Source organism: Staurois parvus, unplaced genomic scaffold, assembly GCF_062004578.1.
Source record: "Staurois parvus isolate SC_StPar_1 unplaced genomic scaffold, SC_StPar_1.0 ptg000205l, whole genome shotgun sequence".
Classification (NCBI taxonomy): Eukaryota; Metazoa; Chordata; class Amphibia; order Anura; family Ranidae; genus Staurois; species Staurois parvus.
The window spans coordinates 8,635,866-8,656,749 of NW_028318001.1; the positions used below are offsets into that span (position 1 = coordinate 8,635,866).

At 40.3% G+C, this 20,884-nt stretch overlaps 1 protein-coding gene across 1 annotated transcript in view; it reads left to right on the forward strand.

The window, feature by feature from the left end:
* The window catches only part of TGS1 (trimethylguanosine synthase 1), an 81,566-nt gene that overhangs the window by 35,564 nt on the left and 25,118 nt on the right, over positions 1-20,884 (forward strand). Inside the window, exons 9-14 of the mRNA XM_089678485.1 lie at positions 1,359-1,530; positions 2,629-3,043; positions 4,732-4,902; positions 8,132-8,275; positions 15,180-15,396; positions 16,343-16,421. Of these exons, the coding sequence (XP_089534611.1) occupies positions 1,359-1,530; positions 2,629-3,043; positions 4,732-4,902; positions 8,132-8,275; positions 15,180-15,396; positions 16,343-16,421 (1,198 nt within the window). The remainder of the gene's footprint in view (positions 1-1,358; positions 1,531-2,628; positions 3,044-4,731; positions 4,903-8,131; positions 8,276-15,179; positions 15,397-16,342; positions 16,422-20,884) is intronic.

Genomic DNA, 20,884 nt, shown 5'->3' on the forward strand with positions numbered 1-20,884 from the left:
GGGAGCATGAACTTAATGTGGAGTTTTTTCCCCCACCCCAACTTCCAAAAAAGTATAAGACTTACTCATATCCCCTCTGTATGATCTAGAGTGCAGGCGTCATGTTATACATTTTTGTCTAGGTGGTATAAAACTCCGGCACGCCTTACACAATTTTATCCTGTTACAGATGTGAGATGTTGGCGGGGCTGCAATGAAAGGGGTACTTCTCTGCATACATGGTCATGCCCCAAGATTCTGAAGTTTTGGGAGTCTTTATTTCCTTTTATTCAGAAGACCACACTCTGACCAGTTAGGCTTATGCCCTTCCATTGTCTCTTCCATGATACTCCCTCTTCCTTTAAAGCATATAAACACAGTGTGACACCGCGTTTACTCAAAGTTGCAGTGTATGATCCCACACTTTTGAAACAGGTGACCTGCCCGACCCTTGCTGGCTGGAGGAGGGAGGTGGATCAGATTATGGAGGCAGAACGCTGGGTCCATGCAGCAAATAATACCCTGAAGAAGTTTCATGATGTTTGGGTTGGGTGGATTTATTATTCCCATGCACTACCATGATCTTTGGGACAGGTAGGGTTCCTTTGATTTTGCATATGCCCTGCTGCAGCTTTGGGGACTGTATTCTACTTAGCGTACAAATAAGGTAATGCCATCAGGATTCTCATGTGCTTGGTACTGAGGTTTAGGTTGATGCACATTTGCCCACCTCATTACTGTGAATGCTTGTTGTTCACTTCTTGTCTGCTTTTATGATCTTTTAGTATGTTTTTGTTTTTTTTTTCTCTATATTTGGGTCTGTATGCCTCTACCATATTGCCATAATGTTGGCCTACAATTCTATTGTACTTTTGTGGGGGCCTCTTGGTTATTCTAGTGAGACCCCACTGCGATATATGGCTCAGTGCACCCCTGAAATGGTGCCTTTTGGAATTGTGTTTGTCATACTTTGAAACTTTTACGATGGCACACTGAGGTTATCAGATCACTTTATCTTTCTTTGAAAATTTTCAATAAAAAGATTATACAAAAAAAAATGCGACTGGTATGAAAAGTTCCATAGGATTTAAATGGATGTATTTTTCATGCATTTTCTTCTACTTTTTAAATTGATAAACTGATTAAAAAAGGATTAGTGTGAAAGGGTCCTAAAGCTTTTTAATTGATGTAACACAAACTCTAGCCTTGACCAGAGGGTGTGCAAAAATTTCTGAAGGCTCTGGTTGTAAAAGGGCTGATGATTGTGTTGTAGTAAGATGATACTCATAGGTTGTTTTGGGTCTTCATTTTATATATAGGTATGCATCTTTGTATTTTTATATATTCATATTTATTTGCTGCATGTGTACCTGTTCTAGATATGGAGGAATGCCACACTTCAGACATCGGACTCTGCGCTATCTGGATAAAGGAGTCAGGCACCGCTCTCATTTCCTGGATATGCACAGACGTGTGAATGTTAAGAACAGCCATATATTTTTTGCAGATGAATCGGAAATGAAATCCACACAAAGTAAAACGTTAAAAAAGGTATGGCCTTTTCAGATACAAGAAATGATGGCCTGACTTTTCTTTGTCATATCATTGGAGCAGTTCGGCTGTCCACATTAAATTACTCATTTTATGTACAGAAATGATCACTAAAATGGTAGATCTTAAATAGTGTTTTAAACATGGTGGGAAAGAATTCTCAATGATTGCTACAAAAGACATTTTGTCGTTTAATAATGTTGGAATAATTTCCATTATAGTCTACAACCAATATTGCTTCCTTGCTACCATAGCAGAGCTTTCCAAGTATTCTCTACACTGCAGTACACCCTCATAAATTTCATCTCCTGCTCATATGATTTTTCTCAGGAATTATTCAAATTCTCCCTTATTGGGATTGATTTTAGAAGGTACACTCTCCTTCTTGACTGTCTCACCTCCCTCGATTTGATTAAATTAGTGGAATAGACTGTTTTGGTGTTTAGAGAACAGAAGCAGGAAAGATTCTGCACTGAAGTTTGCCTTGTGCATATTTGCAACATACAAAACTGACCAAGAAAAAGGAAAGGAAAAGTTCCACTTTCGGTCTTATAACATCTGAAGAAAATACTACGAGATAGTATCAAAAAGTTTTGAGACTAGTTTTACAACACACCAACAGATGGCAGCACAAGTCTGCACGTACAGTCACAGGGCGCACCGACCTTCATAAGTCAGTGTGCCAAAATACATCATCCTATGTACTTTGAGAGCTGTGCAACTGATGCTATTCTATCATGGACAGCAAGCTAGAACACAGAGCATATGTGAAATTCTCTGTGAAACTGCGCAAATCTACCACAGAGATGTTTGACTGCTGCAATGAGTTGTTTGAGGGGTTTCAGTGACACGTGCGCTTCATATGAGGGATCAGGAAGACCTTCAACAAGCTCAGCCCCTTAAAATGCCCTCTTTCCGAAGATGAAGATCCAGCTCAAAGGTCGCCGTTTTGACAACATTGCGGAGATCCAGCAATTTGCCCAGGTTCACGCAGAATTTTACGTTTTCTTTGTTCTAACTTGCTGTTCACCTCGTACATGGTCATTTGTGCCTTTTTGATTTGAATTAAGTTATTTCTCTCTGCTATTCTTTTGTCAGGTGCAGACATTCCTGAGGAAGATGGAAGGACCTGCTGAGGGTGAAATAAATGAAGATTTGCCAGAGGTGGAGGATTCTCTCAGTAGTTCTGACTCTGAAGGACTGGACTCTTCAAATATCAAATCATCTGCTGATGTACACAAGGAATTTTACCTCCAAGAAGCTTCTGAGGAACATAGCCATCCTGATATCAATGACACCTCTGAATTACATGATGCTAAAATGCAGTCTGACTTACTAGAAGACACCAAGGAAGGCAAAGAGACAAATTGTAAATTGCCTTATAATGCCATCTGGTGTTCAGAAAATGAAAATTCAGCTCAGCAACAGTCGAGGAATAGTGCAGACTCAAAAAGACAGCTGATCTCGCTAGAAATTCCAAGCTATCTACAGGTTGAATCAGAGATGAGAAATGGTTGGTGAATTTTTCTTCTAACTTTTATTAAATCACTAGTACTTTTTCCAAAGCTGTTTTTTGGTTGATTTGGGTACCTTAGGCCTTCTGCTAATTTCTAAACAGTATTGAAGAGCTAGTAATTGAACCTCCTGGCAATGCTGTCTTTGTAGGCTTAACCTTTATTCTGGTCAAGCTATCAAAACAGAGTTTCTGTGGACATCTTCGCTGATATGTCAAGATTCTGAGTTCTCTCATTTTCTCTGGGGTTGAAAAATATAGGTGGGGGATTTAATGAACAATTTAGTCAAAGGTCAGTCCAATCTAGTAGCAAACAGGTAGCTATATTTTTAGTTGGGGTTCATCTGCCTCTGTTGAGAAGTAAAATAGTTAGGCCTAAGTTGTAATTTTTTAAGGTATTGGTCCAGCCCTGGATTAAGTGGATAGTTTGTTAAAAGCATCATTTGGGAACAAGCTAGCTAATGTTTCAGAGCTCTTTGTAGGTGTGGGCATACTCCAGTACACTTCTAAATGGAAACAAGGCCACCAATTCACGCATCACTTGTAACAGTTTTCTTGTATCGAAAATGTCACTAGCAACCGTATCAAACGCCAACGTTTCTAAGCCTTGTAAGTGCTTCCTGTCATACACAGACACTCATCAAATTGGTGGAAAATTTCTGCTGGCTGAATGCTTTCACTGGCAAATTTATGGATAAAGTCAAAGCCTGTTCCAGTGAGGTGATTAAGTACAGGGAAATCTCACATTCTTTCCTGTCTGTAAGTGACTTGTCCACCATTTTATGACCACCCTAAAGTAATGTGAAATGTGATTTGCTGTATTTTTCATCTGTTTTTATTGATTTTTTTTTTTTTTTGTTTCATCATCAAACCCCTAAACCAGAGGTGCTCAACCTGTAGCCTGCAGAGCCCTCAGATGTGGCCTGTGACCTCAGACCAGGGAAGCGCATGCCTGTGATTGGCAACCCACTGATCCCAATATGGGCTAGGCACTCTGCCATCCCAGGGCATCAGAGTGCAGTGCTTTCACACTAATTTACTGGTGCAGCACAGTGCATCTACAGCTTTCCTGCAGGTTAGCAGCTCTGAGCCATAGATGTTTATTATATTCTGCGGGTTTGGTGCGCTTTCAGAAAGTAACCCACATCTGCAAAATGTAAAAGAAGTCTGTGGCAAAGCACAGATTACCCAGAGGTGCTTTGTGCTGTACCTGCGGTGCAGGTAAACCACAGTACATTGGTGTGAAAGCAGCCTTATAGAGGGCTTAGGGTAAATCACTTAAGTGGCCCTTGCTGTTCAAATGGTTGAGCACCCCTGAGGTATACCATAAAAAGACATCTCAATACAAAACAAATACGATCCAAAAATAAAAAACAAAAAATGCCAAACTAAACTCATTACATATTTTAAATATTACACATCCTAATCTCTGATCCATACATGAATACATAATAAAGCTACAGATTCATATTGAACTCAAATAAGCTTGTGTGTAAATGCATTCTATGTCAGATTAGTTAGAATTTGTTTTTTTTTTTGTCTTTTTTTTAAAGCGATAGATATATATATATATATATATATATATATATATATATATATATATATATATATATATATATATATATATATATATATATATATTGAAATGTGTAAACTGCCTAACACATATAACCACCTGTATTTTATAGGCTTTCAGGTGACATCTACAGACAAAAGCAATAGAAAGAAAAAGAAAAAAAGTAAAAAGAAAATGTCTTTACTGCCACCAGAAATTGCTGGTGATCCACACCTTGCCAAATACTGGGCCCAGCGCTACAGACTCTTCTCTCGATTTGATGAAGGGATACAACTGGATGAAGGTAAAGTGTAACAGCAATACCACTACATAAACACATCTTCTGCCTCTTTGTGTGGGCAAAGCAATAGGTTAGGTGGCATCACTTATGTACCAAGTCCACATTTCAGCCAAATCCTCATATATTGTAAGAACTTGAAGCGACGGCTTAAGAAAATCATACAAGATGGGAATATTCCATGATTGTTCAGTAGAACTATAGGTAGCAGTAACTTAGAATTCAATTTGGAGGAATATGCAGCTTGTCCATGCTGGGTAAATATTTATTGTATTTATAGTACTTGGAATATTTGCAATAGAATTGGCAAGCAAATCAAATGTAAGCTGGTGAATGCACAAACAAAGCCAAATACTTCCCCTAAGCAAGTTAAAGAATACACTTTGTTAAAGTATAAAAAACTTGTTTGTATAGTCTTAACACTGTGCTTAATTACTGTATTTGCTAATGACAGGAAAAATTATCATCATGACAGCAAATTTTTCTGTATGGCGTGTGGTATATCCAGGGCAACCCCGTTTTGGTACTTATTAACTGCTTCACAACCACGCTATAGCCAAATGACGGATACAGCGTGGTTGTCCAGTTTTGGGAGGGCATCATATAATGTCCTCCCAGAACATGCCCTCCCGCGCGCCCCCAGCGGTGCGCACCTGGCACTGTCCATGATCGCTGTGTACTACAGACACAGCTGATCACATGAGGTAAAAGGCCAATCACAGTGGCCTTTTACCACGTGATCAGCTCTGTCCAATGACACTGCAGATCACCGAGAAAATACACTTTCCAAATGCTGCTGATAACCAGCAAGTGTCACAGAGGACATCCGCACTGATCATCAGGGCACTGATGATCAGTGCCACCAGTCAGTGCCGTTTAGATCCCATTATTTCTGTCTATCAGTGCTGCCTCATCAAAGCCCACCAGTGCCGCCTCATCAGCGCTGCCTATCAGTGCTGCCTATTAGTGCAGCCCCATCAACACACATCAGTGAAGGAGAAAAATTGCCTGTTTGCAAAATTTTATAATAGAAAAGAAGAAAAACTTTTTTTTTTCCAAACTTTTTGCTTTTTTTTTTTTTTGGTTTATAGTGCAAAAAATAAAACGTCCAGTGGTGATTAAATACCACCAAAAGAACTCTATTTGTGCAAAAAATAATTATGCAAATTTCATATGGGCACAGTGTTGTATGACCTCGCAATTGTCATTTCAAAGTGCGAGAGCACTGAAAGCTGAAAATTGGCCTGGGTACGAAGGGGGTAAAAGTGCCCAGTAGGCAAGTGGTTAAAGTCTTACTGTGCAATTTAAAATAATTAACATAAATAGAATTAGTTTATGATGGATAGCATTATGTTTAATAAAAATTAACTCCGGTACGATCTTTATTGCATACTTACAAAGGCGCAGCTTGGACCAATGTAAGTATGCATATTTCAAACTTGAGGGGCTGCTGGAGTATCTGACTATCACTGTAGTGGTTGGCGTGACTACAGAAATAGCGGCAAGCTTACCAATCCTATGCTGAGGGGATTCCCTGCTGCACACTGGCCATGAGGAGAGGTTGCTTGATCGCACTGCTGCCATTCACAGAATGTCTTGTATTTTTCAGTGAATGCATTCTCTGATTGGATGAAGTATAAAGGAGAGGAAGTAATAGTGCAATGACTTTCCAGACTCCGACTAAAGTATATCTATATCTAAATTCATATGTCCTTCAATGGACAAGAAAGAAAATGAAATGTTTGTAGTCTAACCACTAGCCACTAACCACTAGCCTACAGGGCACTTATACACCCTTCCTGCCAAGGCCAATTTTCAGCTTTCAGCGCTGTTGCACTTTGACAATTGCGCTGTCATGCAACACTGTACCCATATGAAATTTTTATAATTTTTTTGTGACAGCTTTATTTTGGTGGTATTTAATCACGTCTGGGTCTTAAACGCACCAAAAACCACTGAAAATTTTGAAAAACAAAAATGTTTTTCAGTTTTTGTTATAAAATTTTGTAAAGTGATTTTTCTCCTTCACTGATGTGCGCTAATGAGGCGGCCCTGATGGGCACTGATAGGCGGCTCTGATGAGGAGGCACTGATGGGCATTGACTGGCGGCACTGAAAGGCAGCTCAGATGGGCACAGATATGTGGCACTGATGGGCACTGGCTGGTGGCATGGATGAGCACTGAGAGCTGGCACTGATGGACACTGACAGGTGGCGCTGCTGGGGCTACATAGATCATCAGGACACACTGATCATCAGTGCTCTGATCTGTGTACATGTCCCCTCCTCCGAGGAATGCCGATTACCGGCTCTCCTCACGAGCTGTCAGCGTGACCGCTCGTGAGGAGAGAAATGCCGCTAACCAGCATTTCCCTGTTTACATGTGATCAGCTGTGATTGGACACAGCTGATCACATGACCGAGCCGACATCTTCGGCTCTTTCCGTGGATTGGTGATCCACTGTGTCCGAGGGACTCAGCGCACCGCCGATCGCCACGCTGCACACTCCGGGAGCCGCGCATGTGCAGAACGAGAGAACCACCTTGCGTCCGTCATATTACTATATGGTGGGTGGTGGTTAAAAATCTTTTCTTGGAGTCTATTGAGAGACACAGGTCCCACCCCTCTGTATTTCTGTTCCTTATGGTGGCGATGAGGTATACCAGGTGGAGGTATAGGTGTTGGCTTACAATTTTTCTGTTTGTCAATTTCTTGACAAATATTCTTTCTGTAGCTGACAGTGTATTCAACACTATCTGAATTTCTGTGTCCTTCATTTGACTCAAAGAAAAGGATTTAACAGGAAGTATAAAAATTCTATTTTCTGTGCCCGTAGTAAAATCCTTTTCTAGGAGTCAATTATAGGAAACAGGGCCCACTGCTTTCTGTTTACGATCAAGATCTCGGTACGGCTTTTTATACAAAACTGAGGCATGCTAGTAGTGAGAGGAGTTATCCTGGACCTGCCATCAGTGTTTTTTTTGCTTGATAGTGTCCAATCCTTCTGTAGGAGGCAGTACAACCCAAAGGTTAAAGACTTCCTGTGACCCAGTGGACACCAAGAAAAAAAATTTCTGACAAGTACAAATATCTTATTAATTTTCCAATTCATTTTAAAGCAGCAATGGCCCTAAAACCTAAAAGCTGTAATCCACTAAATATTTTTTGTGTAAGTTATTAAGCCACAGGGCATTGAGTATAATACAATTATTTTTCCTGTTGTATGCTTTGTAGAAGGCTGGTTTTCTGTGACCCCAGAGAAGATTGCAGAGCACATCGCACAGCGGGTTCGCCAGTGCATTAACAATGCTCTTGTAGTGGATGCGTTCTGTGGTGTTGGTGGAAATGCCATCCAGTTTGCTTTGGCCGGCATGAGAGGTAATCCTTAATCAGAGCTTAAAACATGTTATTTTAACATTGTTCAGTGCTTTTAATGCTGTTCTTCAACCTAAGATAAAAAAAAATCTAATGGACGATCCAGCCAGTCAAGTTCAGGTGTGTTCAGCAGCCAATATGAAAAATCAGGGGAATGTGTTTTCAATGAAAACAGCTGAAAGGGCTCAATTACATTAAGGTTTTTTTTTTTTTTATATGCATTTATTACCAGGTTCCTGAAATTTTTTTTGGGCAACTATAGCAACCAACAATGTTCTATTTTATTTTTTAGAATTGAAGCTAATTTTAGTCATTCCATTTAGCATAGTCATCAGATTCCTGCTGTCATTCTCCCTTGGTTCTTGTTGTCAGGTCTGTTGGAACCCAGGAGAATATAGCAGTACTCCTATCTCTAGCTGCCGCTGACCTTGAAAACTGAAATTAAATGCTAAACATTACAAAATCTAGCCAAAGCTGCCCTATAAACAACAGATGAAAACGGTTTATATAACATACAGGTACGAAAGGCCCTAGTTCAAGCATAGGGCGACAAAATGACATTTGTGTGTAAGGAGGCACGCAAAAATAGCTTCATCGGTCCCTATAAATATCCCTTGCTGTCATGATAATTTTAGTTTTTGTTGGCCAATGTGAAAATACAGAGAAATGACAGGACCAGGATGATACACGAAACACAGTACTGTGCAAAAGTCTTATGCAGGTGTGAAATTATGCTGTAAATGAAGATTCCTTTGGAAATAGAAGTCTTAGTTTATTTTTAACAAATTAACAAAATGGAAAGTAAATGAAAAGAAATGAAAATCCAATCTGTGCTTGGTGTGACCACACTTTGCCTTCAAAACAGCATCAATTCTAGGTACACTTGCACACAGTTTTTGAAGGAACTCATTAGGTAGGTTGTTCCAAACATTTTGGAGAATGAACCACAGATCGTCTGTAGATATAGGCCCCTTGTACATGGGTATCGTAATTATTGATGTTTGCTCAGGAGCTTGTGGCACCCGTGTGCAAGGGGCCAAAAACTGAATGAGTATATGCGCGTAAAGGTGTGTAAGTGTATAGATGAGTAAAATTCTTCTTTATTGCCAGTACTGTATTATTCTCACTCGTACTTACAACACCCGTGTGCACGGGGTCAAAACTAGTAAATGTGAGTAAATTACTGCACTCAAATGAAAAATGTTCTATTTTTGTTTTACTGCTCTGTGCTCAACGCTGTATTGCTGATCTTTACTCAGCTGTGTGCAATGACCCATTGACAATCATACATCTTATTTCAGATCAGTACTCGTCATTTTTTTTTACTCCTGTCTGCAACAGGCCTTAGGCTGCCTCAAATCCTTTTTGTCTCTCTATGTAATTCCAGACAAACTTGGTTCATAATGATATTGGCTGTATGTTTGGGATAGTTGTCCTTCTGCAGAATAAATTTGGGGCCAATCACATGCCAATTAACATGCTGTCATCACTTAGTATAGTTTATCACTGCCAAACCATATGATGACACTGTACTGCTTTGGTGACAGTATGTGTAAAATTGTAGGGAAAAAAAAAAAAAATTTATTTCTTCAGTTTCTAAAAAAATTGTGACAAAACTCGCCACATCTTTTACTAAATACCTCAGACTGTCTACCATTGTAGTGGTAATTGTACTGTCCTGGCAAGAAATGAGGCTGTCCGTACATCAGGATTGATTGATTTTCAAGTGTGTGTGTGTGTGTGTGTGTGTGTGTGTGTGTGTGCGTGTATATGTATGTATGTATGTGTAATATAAATATATATATAAAAATATAAATAAATGTGCATGCTGCTGATTCTGTGTAATTGAATCACTAATTGAAATGGGTATGTTCAAAGTAATAGCAGTGTGGAGTTCTATTAGTGAGGTCAGTCATTCTTTGAAACACAGGTAGCAATTATTGCCTTTATTTAAGGAAGGAGCAAATGTTGTACGTGCTGGTTACAGTGCATTTCTCTCTGAAATTCTGAGGAAAATGGGTCGTTCCAGACATTGTTCAGAAGAACAGCGTACCTTGATTAAAAAGTTGATTGTAGAGGGGAAAACATATAAAGAAGTGCAGAAAATGATAGGCTGCTCAGCTAAAATGATCGCAAATGCTTTAAAATGGCAACCAAAACTTGAAAGATGTGGAAGAAAGCGAAAAACTACCATTCAAATGGATAGAAGAATAGCCAAAATGGCAAGGACTCAGCCAACAATCAGCTCCAGGAAGATCAAAGAAAGTCTAAAGTTACCTGTGAGTACTGTTACAATTAGAAGACGCCTATGTGAAACCAAGCTATCTGCAAGAAGCCCCCGCAAAGTCCCACTGTTGAAAAAAAGATGTGCTGAAGAGGTTACAATTTGCCAAAGAGCACATTGACTGGCCTAAAGAGAAATGGCACAACATTTTGTGGACTGATGAAAGTAAGATTGTGTTTTTTGGGTCTAGTGGCCGGAGACAGTTTGTCAGACGACCCCCAAACACTGAATTCAAGCCACAGTACACTGTGAAGACAGTGAAGCATGGTTGCGCAATCATCCTGATATGGGGATGTTTCTCATACTACGGTGTTGGGCCTATTTATCGCATACCAGGGATCATGGATCAGTTTGAATACATCAGAATACTTGAAGAGGTCATGCTGCCTTATGCTGAAGAGAAAATGCCCTTGAAATGGGTGTTCCAACAAGACAACGACCCCAAACACACCAGTAAACGTGCAACATCTTGGTACCAGACCAACAAGATTGACGTTATGGAGTGGCCAGCCCAATCCCCGGATCTTAATCCAATAGAAAACTTGTGGGGTGACATCAAAAATGCAGTTTCTGAGGCAAAACCAAGAAATAGAGAAGAACTGTAGAATGTAGTCCAATCTTCCTGGGCTGGAATACCAGAAGTTGGTTGACTCCATGCACCGCAGATGTAGAGCAGTTCTCAGAAACTGTGGTTATACAATTAAATATTAAGTGATTCAAAGGAAAGCAAAATCTTCAAACATTTTTCAGTTTATATAGTGAATGTTTGAGTTTGTTAAAAAATATAGCAGTGTTTTGTATTCTTCTTTACAGTCTAATATTCACTTTTCTTCAATTTCTTTAGAGGAACAACACAAATTTGATATATTTTTCTTCATGTTTTGATTTGGAATAGAATATATAGTGTTCCCAATGCATTTGTGTGTATGGAAATAAAAGCTATTAGAAGGATTTTGAGCTTTTTTCAACACACTGCTATTATTTTGAACACAACTTTATATATCTATATCTATCTCCCCGGGGTGCTTCTTGGCGAACATCAGTCTTTGAGATGCTTATCTACACATTCTGATTCTCAATCTTCTGAAAAATTCCTCCGCCTGGCTGTCAATCTACAAATGTCCATCTGGCACCTACAATTCAAGGCACTACCATTTGGCCTGTCATCTTCCCCAGGGTTGTTCAGCAAGGTGATGGCAGAATCTCTAGAGCTGCTGAGGCTAAGGGGGATTTTGGTTGTGCCATGTTTAGACCACCTGCTCCCGTTCGCAGAAACATGAGCTCAGGTGCTGTCAAATCGTCCGGTAACTCAGACTCCTCTGAAAAATGTGGGATGGCTTTTGAACCTGGAGAAATCCAACTTTATCCCAACCCAGAGCATAAGATTTGTGGGATTTACAATAGACTCTGTTCAACAGATGATCTTTCTCCTGGAGGAAAGAGAGAATTCAGTCAGCTCTGAGTCTGATTCAGTCCAATCTGACCCTGTCAGTCTGGGTGGCTATGTCAGCTCTGGGGCTGCTTACCGCCTCCATTCCGGCAGTCCAGTGAGCCAGGTTTCATTCCCGTCTTGTCCAATGGGACATTCTTCAAAAATTGCGCATACCAGGATCCTTTGGACAGACCTATAAAGATTGCTTCAAATGTGAAAAGAGCACTTTGGTGATGGCGGGATCCGACCAACCTGTTGAGGGGTCTGCCATGGTCCTTTCCCCTGTCCAAACACTTGACGACGGATGCATGTGCGTGGGGGTGGGGAGCCCACATCAAAGGTCAGATGACACAGGGTTCTTATTCCAAAGCAGAGGCCAGAAAGTTCTCAAACTGTATGGAGTTAAAGGCCATCTTAACTGGGTATCTTCTTTTTTATCAGCAGTCATTAAGGGTGCAGCACATAAAGGTCCTCTCAGACAACAGAACAGCGGTGACTTATATTTCAAGATGGGGGGGGCACAGAGAGCAGGGGGCTGCTGGAGTTGGCACTAGAGATCCTGTCTTGGGCGGAACAGAATTTGGCCTCCCTCTCGGTCGTTCACTTAAAGGACTCGCAGAATCAGCTGGCGGACTTTCCAAGCAGGAGAAAGGTAACGGAGTCCGAGTAGCGCCTGAATCAGGACGTTATTTACTCACGGAAACTTGGGGAGTTCCTCAGGTTGACCTGTTTGCAAGTCACCTAATTGCAAAGTCACCAGTGTTCTTTTCCCTGCACAGGGAAGATCAGGCGGTGGGCTTGGACGTGTTGGCTCATCCATGGAATTACCTCTTTTCCTACGCGTTCCCTCCCTTTTCAGCTCATTCCTCTGGTGCTTCGAAAGTTCAAGCAAGAAGCGACAAATCTAATCCTAATCACGCCATACTAGCCAAAAACGGTTGTAGTTCTCGACGCTATGGAATCTATCCTCTAGACCCCCCTGGAGACTGCTGGACAGGAAGGATTTGCTAGTTCAGGGGACCGGTATTGCACCCGGAGGTGGAGTGGTTCAAATTAACAGCATGGTTCTTCAAGAAGATCTAAGAAGAAAGGAGCTGTCAGGCAAGCTTATGTCCACCCATTTTCTTGGTTGCAATCACTTCAGCCCTAAGGATAAGTGAGATCCAGGCACTGTCAATATCTGAACCCCTCTTTAGTTATTTTTTTGGACCAGGTGTTCCTTAGAACGGGGTAAGATTTGGAAGGTGCTAGTCAGACTAGCAAGGAATCTAGGCCTGGCAGACACCTTTTTGCCGTGGAAGATATGGAAGGGCTCCGAAGGACTATTTATGCCTGAGGACATCCCAGAACCACCAACGCAGGTCTCCGCCCAGGACAAGATGTATAGGGGGTTGATGAGACTGCAGGCCCATGCACCAAACTCTCAAAGATATTGTCTTAAGAGAGTAGAAGGATCCCGAGAGAGAGGTCTTAAAATTGAAAACCTGGAAGAGGCGATACTCATTTGGGGGAAGAAGAGGAAGAGAAATTCCTCAAAACTCCCAAGCTAGACTTGGTATGTAAAAAGTCTGACCTGTCCTTTTAAGGATTCAGGTAACCTCAGAGATCAAATGAACCGTAGGTCCGAGACGCTGTTGCGCAGAGCCTGGGATGCCAATGCCTCTACTATGGCCCTAGCATCCGCCTTCATCGCTAGGAATACTAATGCTTGGATGCATAGAGTATTTGACCATGTCTCACAGCATACCAAGAGAAAAAAGGGGAAGTCCAGTGAGAAGGTGGTGGATTCCCTGGAGGTAGTTGGTAAGGCAGTAGCCTACCTAGCGGATGCTGCAATGGAGATGGTCAGAACATCGGCTAAGACTGCTGCACTTCTCAACTCAAATGTGGGTTAAAACCTAGGAGGGTGATCAGACATCAATAGCTTGTCTCTGCGATTTTTGCCCTTTTTTTTTTTTTTTTTTTTTTTTTTTTTTTTTTTTTCTTCTGTTCGACTCAGAGCTGGACCTGGTGTTTATCGAGGTCTGCCGAAAAAGGGAAGAAGTTCCCTGTCAAGGTCAAAATGGATAATGGGAAGAAGTGGTTTAGGAGATTGGACACAATGATGTTACCAGCAGTAGTGTGACGTGTTTTATGTCTTCACCATCAATAGTAAAGCAATTGGTTAGCTGCTTCTGGACATTTTACTATGCACTTATATGCACCCTGTTGCTATGCAAATGTCTAATAAAAATTAATTAAAACAGACATTTTACAACTCAACCCACTTGTGGTTCTGCGTGTAAGTCTTGAAAAAATTACAGTGTATCTAAATAAAAAGTAATACATTGTAGCTTTCCAGTCCTATGTTTTGGGTATGTTTTCTTTGATCCTGCAAATAAGACACTTTCCCAATCCCATGTTATGAAAATAAGACGTGGGGAAGATGTTGTCTAGTTCTAACACACTTCCTGCCCTACAATAACCACCCTCACTCTTTGCACTGTATATATGGAGAAGTATTGTCTCCATAGAACAGGAAGTGTGTTAGGACTAGATAAACCCCCCCCCCCTTCCCATCATTATAGGAAGTGTACTGTAGTCCACAGAAGTGAACTGAGGAGAGCCAATTACAGTATTGTCTCCCTAGGACAGGAAGTGTGTTAGGACTAGATAACACCTCCCCCCTCTTCTCATCCTAATATGAAGTGTACTGTAGCCCACAGAAGTGAACTAAGCAGAACCAATTACAGTGGTTGGTATTTAAGTGCTGCACAAGCAGAGTGTACAGGAAGTTAGGACATTGGATATCTGGCCAGATCAATGGGTATCTTTCTGTTCTTTCAGTGGTATGACAGCCTCCTGCACATGAGTGTCTGGGCCATATGACATAAAATTCAGCATATACTCACATACAGAAATTGGTTTCTATGGTAGGCTGCACGTATGGCCTGTGGCAAATGCACTCAAATTTTACATCATGCAGCACCTGTGTGCATAGGAGGCTTTTTATAGAGATTGTTAAGAATAGCCAGATTATAACACTGGTAGCACAAATGCACGATTATTTTCAAACCTCCATACTATTTCAGCCTGTGCCTGTAAATGGCACATTGCACTTCTAAACATCTTCTGTAATACTAACAGGTGCATGTGCAGTTATCATGCTGTTTATATTATCACTATAACATTCTTTTGCTTTTTTTTTCTAGTCATTGCTATAGATATTGACCCTGTAAAATTGGATCTAGCTTACAACAACGCCAAGGTGTATGGAGTGGAAAATCAGATAGAGTTCATCCGTGCAGATTACATGTGTGTTGCTCCTGACTTGAAGGCAGATGCTGTTTTCCTCAGCCCACCATGGGGAGGTCCTGACTATGTCAGCGCTGATATTTTTGACATCAAGACCATGATGAATCTTGATGGATATCCTTTACAGAATGTCTTTATGTAATGTAAAATATCTCTGGTGTATTCTATATATAAATACATATACTTTCGTACTCCATGACCACTATATTAGATACCTCTATCTAGTACCTAGATAAGGCCTCCTTTTTTTTTTTTTTTTCTTTCAGAGCAACCAGTGTTTTTCTCTCCATGGATTCAGCAAGGTAGTTAAAATTTTGGGGTGCTACAAAACACATACATTAGGTCGCTCTGTCCAAGGCCGCATTGTAAAGACAAAAATATAAAAATTTAAAAATGTACAAACCTAAAAAAAAATACTGGAAGACATATAAAATTTGGATATATGGATTATTTTTGAAGTAAGATGAATTTTATAGTTGTAGCAGATTATTCAGTACAACTGCCAAACTTCTCTCCAGCAACATTTAAGTTCACACTTGACTGTTTTTACCAACGCTTGCCAAACGCCCCTATAGCCAATTTTAATTGGTGTTACCGCTCCGCAAACACCCTGCAACCGCGCCACAAATGCCGGCCGGGCGTTTGCGAAGTGGCACCATAGACTAGAATTGGAGGCTTCAACGCCTCCTGACTCGACCAGAGGCATCCGTTTTGACTCGACCAGAGGCATCCGTTTTGACGCGACGCTAACATCCCCCCTTAGAACAGCACCATGTGCTGCAATGTGCAGAATTGTCAGAGGTAAAAACGCTTCCCAAACGCCTCTCTGCCTCCTGCACACAACGCTAGTGTGAACGTAGCCTTAGTCTGAACTTCAGCTTTATGAGCTTGTTTTACATGTGATAGTTTCATCTTCACTACAGTACAATCCAGTAACAATTTTTGGTGCTTATTATTTGTGCCCGCTGTAATGTGTTTTTGCAATTCCATATGATAGACTAGCAAGAACTTGTATTTTAGACCCTGTAAACTGTTCTTACGTTCCTTAACACTCTGCTACCTTTGAAGTCTTCCAGCTTTCCCAGCAGATAACAAAAAACATTATCTATTTTGTGCCACGTAACACTGATGTTGAGCAGGTAAGCTCTGTTTACAATTCTGAAATATCTCACAAAAAATTGTGTATCCATTAATGCCTCCTCAGAATACAACTGGGGGTATTGTATGTTTATTGCATGTATATATTTGTTTTGTTTTTGTACGAATGTACAGTATATTTGGCTATGTGCAAGCATTCTCCATGAAGAATGAGGTTTATTTGGCACCATAGAATACAGCTGTGTGATAATGGTGAAGCTATAGTTTTATACTGTCATTCCTAAGGTCTCCCACGCTTTACTTAAAAAGATGAAAAACAAAAAAGTGTACACAGAAGTATTCTAAAATGTTGCTAAGCCACCTAACAAATGAGAAGTTTAAAGTGTATGTAAACCCCAAATTTTTTTTTTCATTACATTTGACATTATCAACTGTATACAGTTTTTTCATAAACAAATTGTTTTTCATTCTACTTCTTTGAAGGACACAGTAAGTCTTACACCTTTGGGTTATACTTACACCTACAGTATAGGTGCATTGGACACTGGCAAAAAACTGTAGGTCAAATCAAGGTATATATCCTCTTACTACTGGCAAGACTAACCTGTCTTTTACTAGCATTTGTTTCTTCAATCAAGACTACACTTCTGTAGGTTTCCCCTCTGATTTTCAGTAATCCACCTAACTTTTGGACTGTCCGGCATCCAGACACTCCTGGATTGGATGTTGCAGGGTGAAACTGGAAGTTACTTTTCCACACAGCGTTCTATGTAAGATGCTATCCAGACTGCATTATGGTTTAAGTAATTGTAGAGCATTTTTGAGGTCCTGAGCCATCAACATTGCAGATGTGCTTGTCTTGTCTCTAAAGACATACCTAGGAAATAAACTGGTCGAAACAAGCACCGGGTCTCTGGGTGTCTTCATTCCCTGTTTACCACTGACTTCGCTGCAGAAGGAGTTAATGCTGTGGGACAGAGGGTCCTAGAGTTGTCTGCTGGGTGAAATATTGTACACGATCATACATAGTCATTGTACATTGTGCATACAGTAGTTGCCATTTAAAGGAGCAGATCGTTCTTTGTGCAATTTATATGCACAGACTTGGTCACATTTTTGCTCATTCATAATACATTTCTCATGCGTTTTTAGATCCGTCCATCTGATAATTGCCATTTGTTGCCATTTTCATTGCTATTGCTATTTTCATGCTTATTGATTGCCACACTATAGTCAAAGTCTCTCACTTGGAGAAGCTAGTTACTAAATGTTTTGGGAATCTCTCCCCCTTTTTGGGAGTTACTTGCAGGATCCCACCCCCCTTTTTTTGCACAGAGGGGGAGTGACTGGGGACTCACTGCCATTTTGTCTTTTATTTATATGAATCTTTCTTATGCATTGTGTTTTCATCTATTGTTCTGAGGAAGGGAGTTCGACTCCCAAAACGCGTTAGCACTTTACCCGAGGACCTATGTTGTCCACGACTGGCATCCTTTGACTCCTTGTCTCTGTTTTTATGACTTTTGGCTTGTGAGTATGCATTTGTATTTTTCTAATACATTTTCATATTATCACAGTAATGCACGAGGATAGTGCACCCTGTTTTGTTCTTTTTTGCTAGTATTCATACAGTCATGGCCAAAAATATTGGCACCCCTGTCAGATAATGCACCACTTCGCCCCGAAAATTGTTGCAATTACAAATGTTCAGGCATGGTCATGTTCATTTCTTTTGTTTCTATTGGTATGACACAAAAAAAAGGAGAAACAAAAAGCCAAATCTGACACATTTCATGCAAACTCCCAAAAATGGACTGGACAAAATTATTGGCACCCACAATTAATATTTGGTAGCACACCCCTTGGAAAAAATAACTGAAATGAATTGCTTCCTGTAACCATCAATGAGTTTAGTACACCTCTCTACTGGAATTTGAACCTCTCTTCTTTCGCCAACTGCTCCAGGTCTCTCAGATTGGAAAGGTTCCTTTTCCCAACTGCTGTTTTGAGATCTCTCCACAGGTGCTGTATGGGATTGAGATCTGGACTCATTGCTGGCCAGTTCAGCACTCTCCAGCACTTTGGCTAAAACCATTTCTGGGTGCTTTTTGACATGTGCTTTGGGTCATTGGCCTGCTGTAAGGACCTGCTATAAGGCTGACCTCTGACGGAGACCCAACATTCTGACACTGGGCCCTACATTCCACCCCAGAATTCTTTGGTAGTCTTCAGATTTCATAATGCCATGCACATGGTCAAGACATCCAGTGCCTAAAGCAGCAAAGCAACCACAAAACATCAGTGAAACTCCACCATGTTTGACTGTGGGAACTGTATTCTTTTCTTTTAAAGGCCTCATTTCTTTTTCTGAAAACAGTAGAAAAAATGGGCTTTACCAAAAAGCTGTAATTTTTAGTTTTGTCTGCTCACAGCACATTCTCCCAAAAGGATTTTGGCTTCTTCATTTAGGCAAACTCCAGTCTGGCTTTTTTATGTTTCTGTGCCAGAAGTGGGGTCCTCCCAGGGTCTCTTGCTATAGTGGCCCTTTTCATTCAGATGGCAACGTATAGTGCGAGCTGACAGTTGTACCCTGTGCCTGAAGGTCAGCTTGAATTTGGAAGTTGATTGAGGTTCTTGGGCTGTAAACATCTTGACAAGACAGAAATGTTGAGTCAATTTTTCACCATTTTAACTGGTTGTCTGTGTCATTTGTTAATTGATACAGGTGAGTTTAATTACAAATTAAAGGAACATCTTACAGTTGGAATGCAATTATTTCTTACTATTTTGAGAAGATACCAAGTGTCATATCAATACAAACAAAATAAATTAAACATACGAATGCCTAAACATTTGTAATTGCAACAATTTTCTGGGCAAAGTGGTGCTTTATCTGACAAGAATGCAGAGGTGCCAGTATTTTTGACCATGACTGTATAGTGCCAAGGAAGCATCTTCATGCTTGCAGAGAGAGAGAACTAGAACTTATATCTTCAATCTGTTCCTAATGCCTGCCTACAGTGACTTTGATCACCTCTTGGCTATCCAACCCTCCAGCCACCAACTCTCATCTGCTACCAGCTGTTTGGGTTTTGTGAGTACAGTCTGAACGCACTGTGGCCACAACGTGTCTGATTCTAGATGTGAAGGGGACTGTCCAGCTGTTCTAATTTCCCACAGCTCACTTACTACTAATGGGTTGGGGGCTGCTTACAGTATGCCTACTGATGTGTTGTGCATATGTTAAGCCCAGAGTCATGTTGTTCTCTACTACTTTAGACTCTTACCTCTTTTGGCTTTGTTGGATTTGGCTAAGTCCTTTGCCTTTTTGGCTGAGGTTCATCCTGCAAAACTTTGACACAAATTACCTTTTTTTTTTTTTTTTTGCTGACTGTGATAAGAGGCTACAGATGTGTCCCGCGACCCCTCCAGCAGATGCTGTGTCTGATGTACATGTAGACTTTAGCAGCTTTTGATCTATATAGACTGATTCTGAGCTGCTGAGATCCTTGACTGATGAGCTTTCCTTTGAGACGTCAAAGTCTACTGCTATTTCTCCCTAATGTAGTGCACACCTCTGAAACTAGAAGATTAACCTGTTGCTTTTACCAGTGCTGTTTCAAGTCTTGGGCTGTGTAAGACTCCTAAAGGCAGAAAGACTATCGCTATGCAACCTGCTTTTCCAACTCTGGAGATTGGAAGCACCCCAATAAGTTTTTTCCTTCCCTTAAGTGCCTAGTGGTTTTGTCTGTCTGTTTTTGTGTGGATCCAGCCATGTTTTGCAGGATACATCTACTTTTAAACCTTTTGCTGCCAAACTATTGCATTAGTTAAAAATGTTTGGGTATATAATAAAGGGACTTTAAAAATACCTCTGGGGTTCACAAATAGATATGTAGCACCTATATATATGTATAAAATTACAAAATGTTATTTCATTATACATACAAAGGTTATAATTCAATACACATGAATAATCTTTCCTGAATGTGTTATGCGTCCTATGATGTAGGTATAAGCCTTTCATGGGTACTCCTGCTTCTTCAGGACCCAAAGAGGACACACAGTTGTACATATTATATAAAACAATATTTTGTAAGACAAAAAGAACTATAAATGAAACATATCAAATACAAATATATGCACAAGTACCTAATATGTATAATATAAGAAAAAACAGTCAGAGAAGAAAAGAAAATTTTTTTATAATTTTAATTTAATCAAGGAAAAATGAATTCTAAAAAATTCTCTTACCCCTATCAAGCAGACAGTGTCCCAAACACAAATTACATTAACTCCTTGTGCTTGCTGGCCCAAGGGCGATCACTCCAAGTATACATAAATCCCAGAAAAAAGAAACCTCCTAAAATATAACCCATAAATATAAGTCAATAAAATAATTATGATATAATGCATATAAGCTGTCAACACAGTAGGAAAACCCTTTAAAATATGGGCACACAGTTAATGATACCAACTGGTGATCACAGTGAGTTACAACCAT